The sequence below is a fragment of the Nicotiana tomentosiformis genome, chromosome 9, assembly GCF_000390325.3.
Source record: "Nicotiana tomentosiformis chromosome 9, ASM39032v3, whole genome shotgun sequence".
Classification (NCBI taxonomy): Eukaryota; Viridiplantae; Streptophyta; class Magnoliopsida; order Solanales; family Solanaceae; genus Nicotiana; species Nicotiana tomentosiformis.
Window position 1 is genome coordinate 8904023 of NC_090820.1, and position 10313 is coordinate 8914335.

General features: G+C 33.5%; 1 protein-coding gene across 3 annotated transcripts; it reads left to right on the forward strand.

Moving 5' to 3' along the window:
* Positions 1–2951: 2951 nt before the first annotated feature.
* Positions 2952–9760, forward strand: LOC104105110 (purple acid phosphatase 15). 3 transcript variants are annotated; one of them, XM_009613351.4, is made up of 8 exons: positions 3011–4305; positions 5146–5337; positions 6030–6363; positions 6610–6827; positions 7006–7196; positions 7509–7793; positions 8705–8821; positions 9528–9760. In XM_009613351.4, the coding sequence occupies exons 1-8, from the start codon at positions 4035–4037 to the stop codon at positions 9537–9539; spliced, it is 1620 nt and encodes a 539-aa protein (XP_009611646.1). In that variant the 5' UTR covers positions 3011–4034; the 3' UTR covers positions 9540–9760. The 3 variants fall into 3 exon arrangements, with proteins under 3 accessions (XP_033514296.1, XP_009611646.1, XP_009611645.1); XM_033658405.2 differs by lacking the exons at positions 3011–4305; positions 9528–9760 and adding an exon at positions 2952–2974 and having other exon boundaries at positions 8705–9115; XM_009613350.4 differs by lacking the exon at positions 9528–9760 and having other exon boundaries at positions 3012–4305; positions 8705–9115.
* Positions 9761–10313: the final 553 nt, after the last annotated feature.

Here is a 10313-nt window from a genome sequence, read left to right on the forward strand (position 1 = left end):
AACTTTCCATGTTTCTATTCTGTTTACATTTTGATTTTGTGAAATTAAATCATAATAACATTGCATATAATCAACTACTAAGTTATTGAGCGTCGAAGAGTTGTTCTTACCAATTAAAAGTATTTGGACGATTTTATATTCTTTAAATTGAATTTTACACTAGACAAAATAGTTATACAATTCTTTTCTTAACAAATAAGACGTTTTAATCATATAAATTTTATTTACTAAATCTTTATTTATTAAAGTTATGATGTTCTAAAAAGGACTTTAATATTAATTAAGATTTTACCTTATAAACTAATAGGGAAAATTAAATACTAAGGGCTCTTAGAATCTTTTTAACATTATTCGTTCATTATCACAAATCTATCTATCTATATTTAAATCTATATCTATCTATCTATATCTATATTGTATTAAAGGCATGAACGCTATTAACGAAATATCGTTTGTCTTTTTTACTCTTTTAAAATAAAGTTCACACTAGACAAAATGGTCATTTGATTGTTCTATTAGCTAATATTTAGGAGTTTGATATTAAATCTAATTTAATAATCATTAAATCTTTTCTTATTTGAATTAAGCAAGAAGTCCTTATATTTAGGACTTTAAAATTATTAAATTTTACCTTATATAAATTTTATAATTAAAGTATGATTAAATAATACCAAATCTTTATGCGTATGAATTTTCTACAATTGAACATTTTTTAGCTCAAAGGAGATTGTATAATTGTGCTAAATTTTAGGTGAATAATTACGATGTAAACAAAATAAAATAAAGAAAAGATTGAAGAAAGATAAAGCATTTTGCTTTGTTCTTTATCCCAAATCAGTAATTAATCTATAAATGTTGTGAGTAGTATGTGAGATTGGTCCACTGACTATTAATTTTATTCTTCGATCAATAATTTTCTTAGATATAAATATCAATATAGATTTTAAAATATAATTAGAAAAATAATTACGAAAATATTTAATAATAGCAAGAGAAAGAGAGAAAGAACGTAATTGACAAAAGTCATTTACTAACACTACGACAAAAGAGTTTTTGTGGATAAAAGTATTGTTATAATTAAATATTTAATATATGGTATGAGCTAATATTAATAACTTGAATCCTTAAAAAATAGATTTTTTAGTGATTAAACAGATAATTAAATATTTGAATTAACTAACTAGCAAAATAATCTAATTTTATTGCTTTCCGAATTCATCAAATAGGTAAAATTATTTTTCAAGGTTACGAAAATCTTAGAATACATAAATTATTTTTCATAAAAAGACCATCATAAGAATATAAAAACTAAATTAGTTATAGTATTAAGAATTAAATTGGTTAAAATGCAAACTTTAAGAAATAAGAATGAAATAGTAGAGACAAAATGTATTCATAAAGAGATATCGTATTACATATATATATATATATATATATATATATATATATATATATATATATATATGTATAACTACAAAATAATGTACAACTAATTTAACTTGATTCACCATCTATGCATATTCAGAAGATATTGAATACAATTGCTATGTTAGTGTGAGAAAAATTATTTTCAATGTTTAAACCAATATTACATTTTATTTTAACGTCAATATATATACTTTTAATTGATAGACATTATACATATGTGCAACACACGTATCCTAAAACTAGTTTTCTGAAAATAATGGAAGAAACAAAAAAAGAAATCAAATACTTGACTCCCTGTTTCTTTTCTCACTGAGATATATTAAGAGAAAAAACTCCCAAAAAACTTCTTCTTTTTTTTTTGTTGAGAAAAGTAACAACAAAGCTCAATGTTTTAGGAAGTAATATATAAAAGAGAAAAAAAAAATGATATCTAGATATGATTTTCTCATTATATAACATGGTCATCAATACAGTTCACAATCTTCTCCTAGATACAATGTACCTTGATTTTCCTTTTCTTTCTGATTTTATATCTACAAAAACAACGATAGATCAGTGAAGTTCCACAAGTGAGGTTTAAGAATGGTAATGTGTATGTAGACCTTACCTCTACCTTGAAAAGGTATATGTTATTTTCGATAGACTATCGACTCAAGAAACATGGAAAGGAATAATAGAAATAAGCAATATCAGCAACAAGGACCAGAAAGATAAAAATATTACATTAAGAACCAGAAAATAAATGGAAGAAAGCAATAGCAACAAGCATCAACCACAACAAGATACTAAGAAACCGATGCGAAAGGTAATAGGAAAATATGTAAAATTAGCAATCTAAGAAGAAGAAAACACTGCCAGACTAACCTTAATACCCCCGATACGGATCTGAAAATACGCTCGACTATCTACTAACCTTCTACCCTAATTCTCGACCCCCACACTCTGCTATCAAGGGCTATATCCCCAGTAAGCTGAAGACGCGTCATGTCCTGCCTAATCACTTCTCTCCAATACTTCCCTGACCTCCCTCTACCTCTTTTATACCCACCAAAGCCAACTGCTCACACCTTATTACTGAGTCATCTGAGTTTTTCCTCTTCACATGCTCAAACCGTCTAAGCTTCGCTTCCCATATTTTATTCTCCACGGAAGCCACACCCACTTTCACAACACATATTAAAGTATAATTCATACTCTCATCCTAAAAGAATTCAGTGAAAAAAAAAAATACACTACAATTGGATGCCACCTTTCAAGAAATAATAAATTGCCTATCTTACGTCAAAAGTTAGGATGAAGTGATAAATATTAGTTCATTCTTGAGTATGTGTTTACCCTCTTCAAATTAGGACTTTTCAAGGCGAATTTAAATTAATTAAGCTCCCGAATAATTAAGAAAATCAAATGAGAAGTCTCATCCCAATATAAATAAAGAATATAGATTCGAATTCTTTTAAATATAAAATAGGAGGTGGCGTAGCGTGAGAAATTTGCAGGAGTGGGGATAGAAACAGCAAAAGAGGAACCCAAAAGCATCAATTTATGGGTAATATACTACTCATAGTATTTCACTAAAACCGAGGTTAAATTCATTGGATGCCACCATTTTTTTTTCCTGTTTTCTTTTCTGTTCAGGCTAACTGCCATAACTGTGCTTCCCCTGCCTAAAAAAACAAATACCACACCATTCCTCACAGTCTCTGCTGCTTTTTTCTTGAAAAGGAAATTAAAAAGAACAAGATTTTTCTTTTTTCCAATTTAATAAAGAAAAATAAAAAATAAAAAGAAACAAGAGTTTTCCCTTTTCCAAATTATATATAAGTGTCGAGCTTCAATTTTTTACTAGGAGCATATTTATAGCATATTCTTTAGTTTCACCAACTTGACCAAAGTTTCTTCCTTTCTTACATTTGACCTTTTGTTGGCTATAATTATATACCTCCCTTTGATTTTCTTCGAGTTTTGGAGCTGAAGTTTTAATCGTTGCTATACTTTGTGTAAAGCCTTTTGATTTCTTGAGTTTCTTTGCCTGCAATTTTGTTATTTGGAGCATACTTAGAGCATATTGTTTAGTTATACGACCCCTTTTGATATATTGGTGTAATTGTGCTAAAGTTTTAATCTTTTATATACTTTTTGTAAACCCTTTTGTTTTTTTGAGGTTCTTTGCCTAGAATTTGGTTTTTAAGAGCATATTCTCTAGTTATATGACCCCTTTTGATTTTCTTGGGGCTATTTTGCAAAAGTTTTAATCTTTGATATATTATTTGTAAACCCTTTTGGTTTCTTGAAGTTTGGAGTTTGATTATTTGGGGCATGCAAATTTGTTTGCTATAGTTATATGACCCTTTTTGATTTCTTGGGGTTTTGGAGCTAAAGTTTTAATCTTTGCTATACTTTTGTTAAACCCCTTGAAATTCTTGAGGTTTGGAGTTTGATTATTTTGGGACATGCAAATTTGTTTGCTATAATTATATGACCCCTTTTGATTTTCTTGAGGTTTTGGAGCTAAAGTTTTAATCGTTGATATATTTGTTGTGGACCCTTTTGATTTCTTGAGATTTGGAGTTTAATTATATTGGGGCATGCAAATTCTTGAATGAGATATGAAGTATTCTGGGTTTGTTGTGTCAATCTTGGTTTGGTTTTTGGTTTTTGTTAGCCTTGTTGAGGTTAATAAGGGTCAAATTCCAACCACACTCGATGGACCTTTTAAGCCAGTGACTGTACCTTTGGACCAAAGTTTTAGGGGACATGCTGTTGATTTACCAGACACTGACCCCAGAGTTCAAAGGAAAGTTAAAGGATTTGAGCCTGAGCAGATATCTGTCTCACTTTCTTCTACTTATGACTCTGTTTGGATTTCCTGGATTACAGGTAAATTTCCTAAAGTTTTCTTCTTTTTTTAGCCTATTAGTTTGAGTTTAAAGGGTAGCCTTGGCGTAACTGGTAAAGTTACCTCCACGTGAAGTCACGAGTTCAAGCTGTGGAAATAACCTCTTGTAAGACCCTTGTGGTCTGGCTCTTCCTCGGACCCCGCGCATAGCGGGAGTTTAGTGCACCGGACTGCCCTTTATTAGTTTGAGTTTAGATGTTAGCTTGAAGAATTAGTGCTTGTATCAATTCCAGTTAATCACATAGCTAGCAGAGTGCTGGAGTTACTATTTCTTTCCTGCTAATACTATTTGGGATACTGAGAAGCTATTTATGATAATATCCAATGTTTATCTTCCAAAATATATATATTAAATTCAGTTGTGTCGCCAATTTGAGTTGATAAAATGGAATCTTTGGTACATAATTGTATGCTTTTTAGTCATGGCCAGATTTTTGGTTGACAGTGATATGAGCATAATATTGGATATCAAAATCTTCTTTATTGGTTTGTGCAAATTTTTAAATTGTTTGAGATTAGATATGTTTACTAACTATTAGAGGGCTTTAACATCTTCGATCTGAGATATGTTAAATTCAATTATTTGTCACCAAATTTGAGTTGATAAAATGGTACCTTTGATACACAATCATATGCTTTTTAGTCGCGACCAACTTTCAATTGACAGTGATATGAGCATATTGTTGGAAACAAAAATCTTCTTTATTGGTTTATGCAATTTTAAATTGTGTGAGATATATATTTTGGCTAACTGGTTAGAGCGCCCTAACATCTTTGATTTGAGACGGAGTTTAAGAATGTGTGTTTTACTGTATTTGCAGGGGAATATCAAAGTGGTGACAACATTAAACCATTGGATCCAAGTAAAGTTGGCAGTGTTGTTCAATATGGGAAAGATAAATCCACGTTAAGGCACAAAGCAATCGGCGAGTCCCTTATATATAATCAACTTTATCCATTTGAAGGACTTCAGAACTACACTTCTGGAATCATACACCATGTTCAACTTACAGGTATGCTAGCAGAAACTGAACAGCTGTTCTTCTGTCCTAGCTGAGATTGCGTTCTGCTAGTTCGATGTTTAGTACAGTCTCTGAGATCTCAACTAGTAAACTTGCTACTTTTGAATATAACCAAACCATTCATTCATCTCGTGTCAGCTTTTACTCTTTTATGCAAAGAACTGAATGTTTGAACTAGATGTCAGTGTTCGTAACTTGACATCATGGACAAAGTGGTCGTATACTAAGAAGTAGGAATCATGCATCACACAGTTACTATTCATCTCTTAAATAAGTTTAGCTCGATAAATCTTCTGAATGATCAAACTTAGAATGTTGCCTCTATTAGATCGATAATGTGCAGAAGTATCTTCACTACAGTTTGATTTGCTGCTGTTAGGTGTCTCTAAGAATGCTTTTAGTTTTGGTTTTCTGCGGAAAATGTATATAGCTCATGCTTTGAGGCAGTTTGAAGACGCACAGTTTGACTTTCTTTAGGTCTTTGAATGTTTACAACTGCAACAAGTATCTTTTTCAAAGTCTCATTCTGCAAACTTCATGTCTACTGAATTGGTTGGTTGGGGTGGGGTGGGTGGGGGGGGGGGGTGGATTTTCGCAATGGATTAACTAATGCAAGCCTCCTATGTAGCTAATTTGTTTCTCATGTTTGATTTAGTCATCTGGTGCAATTTTTCCTGCTGCAGGGTTGAAACCAAATACATTATACTATTATCAATGTGGAGATCCTTCTATACCAGCTATGAGTACTATCTACCATTTCAAGACCATGCCTATTTCTTCTCCAAAGAGCTACCCGAAGAGAATAGCAATTGTAGGGGACCTTGGTCTCACGTACAATACCACTTCCACAGTTAGCCATTTGATGGGGAACGATCCAAATCTTGTTCTATTGGTGGGAGATGTTACGTATGCTAATTTGTATCTCTCAAATGGTACTGGTGCAGATTGCTACTCGTGCTCATTTTCTGACACTCCGATACATGAGACCTATCAGCCTCGGTGGGACTATTGGGGAAGGTGAGAGGTTGAATCCTTTTTGCCCATTCAAAAAATTTCCTTACACATCTCGAATAAAGTAATAACATGTGATTCACTATCATAGAACAAAATGGATAGTTCAACTTCTGTACTGAGAGTTTAGGGTTCAACTGAGATAACTCCTGATCATTCATGAAAGACCAGTTCTAGATGTCCGTCAGATCAGAAAAACACGTATACTTTGCTATATTAATTTGTGCTTCTTTTCTGACGTTGTCACCATAGATATATGCAGCCGCTGGTATCCAAAATTCCTATCATGGTGGTGGAGGGGAACCATGAGATAGAAGAACAAGCTGAAAATCAGACATTTGCAGCCTATCGTTCTCGTTTTGCATTCCCGTCAAAAGAAAGTGGATCATCATCCCCATTTTACTATTCTTTTAATGCGGGAGGCATACACTTCATCATGCTCGGGGGATATGTCGCCTATAATAAGTCAGGTAAACTACACTCTCAACCTTTCTTCAATCCTTTTCTCATTCCCCTTGTTATGCTTGCGGTCGACTTTGGAAATTTGTCTCAAATCATCGATTGGTTGGAATGTGTCCTTTGTTTTCATTCTTTGCCGCTCTGCTCCACCTAGTAAAGTGTTACGACTCGCTAAGCTTCTGATTACAGATGATCAATACAAGTGGTTGGAGAGGGACTTGGCTAATGTTGATAGGACAGTTACTCCGTGGCTGGTTGCCACTTGGCATCCACCTTGGTACTCTACTTACACGGCACACTATCGAGAGGCTGAATGTATGAAGGTAGCGATGGAAGAGTTGCTGTACGAGTATGGTGTCGATTTAGTTTTCAATGGACATGTAAGTGACAATATTAATTATCATTAGCCTAGAACACATAAATCTAATTGGGAAAACTACATAGTATAGCCGCTATCAAAGATAATAGCCAGCAAAATATACAAAAAATATAGATATTTTATACATAATCACTATATATGTTTTGTATATTGGATATCAAATGTAATTATTTTTCGCCGACCGGCCAAATGTGTAACTTTCCCAAACTAATTTGTACCACTCTAGGTGCAGAAAGATTAATGCTCGTGTATGCTCTTTCATTCAAATTGCACATCTATGTATCAAATACTGATAAGTTGAAGAAATCGACAGGTTCATGCCTACGAAAGGTCAAACAGAGTCTATAACTACACACTGGATCCTTGTGGTCCAGTCTATATAACTGTCGGTGATGGTGGAAACCGTGAGAAGATGGCAATTGAACATGCTGATGAGCCAGGGAAATGTCCTAAACCAGATAGCACACCGGACAAATTTATGGGCGGATTCTGTGCTTATAATTTTACATCAGGTCCAGCAGCTGGTAACTTCTGCTGGGATCAGCAACCTGATTATAGTGCATACCGAGAAAGTAGCTTCGGCCATGGAATACTAGAGGTAAATATTTATTTCTTTCATTATGATCTTTATCAATTCTACTCCTACTGAATTTTAGGTATACCTCACATACCTTTAACTTATACCTTAACAACAACAACAACCCAGTATAATCCCACTAGTGGGGTCTGGGGAGGGTAGTGTGTACGCAGACCTTACCCCTACCCTGGGTAGAGAGGTTGTTTCCGATAGACCCTCGGCTCCCTCCCTCCAAGAACTCTCCACCTTGCTCACTCGAACTCACAAACTTTTGGTTGGAAGTGGAGGGTGCTCACCACTAGGGCAACACACTCTTGTCATTAAGATATACCTTAAGATTAAGATAATTGTTTTCTAGCAGCCTCTAGAGCTGTGGTCTAGTGGTAAGAGCGCAACTCTTGATGTGTGGTAGGCGCACATCACGAGTTTGAACTCTACCATAGAAGGGCTGGTCTGTCCGTTGAGTCTCAAACTGTGTGCCAACTGGCCCTCGAGGATTTCTTGGTTATCAAAAAGTACCTTTTGTAGCACAAGATTATCTTGAAAGTCAATTTATAGACCGTGCAAAAAATCGCTAGAACTTGTCAAATTAGCCTATAAACCAAAAAAATTCTAAATTTTCTCATATGGGAAGTAGGAATGAAGGCATTTCATCATGTTATATGTTCTAGTTCTTGCAACTTTAGCTATCGGCTAATTGCCGTTAAATGCCATAACATTGTAACTTCTTGCAACTTTAGTTATCGGCTTAAAAAGGGCAGTCCGGTACACTAAGCTCCCGCTATGCGCGGGGTTCGAAGAAGAGCCGGACCACAAGGGTTTATTGCACGCAGTCTTAGTTATCGGCTTATTGCCGCTAAATGCCATAACATTCGCCATTTTTGTTCATAGTTACAGAAATCTGAAATGTTATCTTTGTTGATATTTTGCAGGTGAAAAATGAGACACATGCTCTATGGACATGGCATAGGAATCAGGATATGTACAATAAAGCTGGAGATATAATTTATATAGTCAGGCAACCTGAGAAATGCCCTGTTAAACCAAAGGTAATTAAGCCCTGGCCAATTGGTGAATACCAATTTGATTGGATCTAAAAGATCATCTGACCTCAATTTACTTGTAAATTAGCTGAGAGAGGAAAAAAGAATAGGAAAAAAATAACTCTATTCTTTGGAAATGATGATTCATAAATCATGGTTGACAATATTAATATTCTTTAATATATCAAAAATTGTACATGTAATCAAGAACCCTCAAATTTGATGTATATTTGGAAGACTGTCACATTTGAATTTAAATATTTTCTGTAATTTATATATGATTTGTTGTGATTTCTGTAATTTCCTGAGCCGAGGGTTTATTGGAAATAACCTCTCTATCCTCACAAGGTAGGGGTAAGTTTTTCGTACACACTACCCTTCCCAGACCCCACGGTGTGGGATAATATTAGGTATGTTATTGTTGTTGTGAATGTAAATTAAACTCATTCCTCTTCATCTAATTATTATATTCTTTTTATCAAGTAAAATATTCATATTTTTCCTTTATTTTCTTCTCCATTTATAAAGTTTTTCGTTAGATTGAATATTTCAAATTGTGAATAATCAAGAAAACCCCTTTATGTGATGTGCAATTTAGAGTCATCGGGTTAGTTTAGTTTTTATATTTTTTGCCATTTATTTATGATTGGTTTTGAATGAATGTAAAATAAACTAATTTTTTCCTTTTTCTTTTGACTTCTCCATTTGTAAGGTATTTTCTTAAAATGGAAATTATGTAATTTCCGCGGTGATATCAAATAGAGAAGCCGATGATGGGAGACGGAAGCAAACGGATTAGAGACAATGTACCAGCTTTGTAGCTTATTAATAATAAATAATAAAAATATAAGGAAATTCAGAAATATATAGCTGTATTTCCATTCAAATATAATATCAATACTCATTTTCGGAAGGAAATTTTGTGGAAAGTTTACCTTGTTCTTATGTTGATGGGATATCGCAAATTGGTTTGGACATAAAGAAAAAAATAACCTCTTAAACCATTGGTCTTAAAGTAGGAAATATATAGGATTAATTACTTCATTTTAAATCATAATTCCAAGAATCTAGATTTTAATATCGTCTTGTATGAAAAATATGAAGTGGAAAAGATGAGATTTATTTTTAAACAATGAATAATTTGTAATATTTTCCTCACACCAAAGGAAAAAAAGAAGGTAAAAGGTCCAAAATTGTCCATCTACTATGGTATATAGTTTAAGTCTGTCCGCTGTTATACTTTTCGTTCAAATCCATCCCTATCGTTAACAAATTTTCTAAAATTGCCCTTAACCCTAACGGATGTACACTGTGGCAGCTCTGACCCCTCAATTTTTTCCATACTCATCTCTAATCTCATGTACCCATTTATCTCTCATCCTTTACCACCCCCACTTATCTGAACCCCTCACTTTCTCTCCCTTTCCATCATCAGCCCCTTTCTTCTTAATCTACATAAATCGACAATAAACTCATAACAAAGCACACTTCTAAGGAA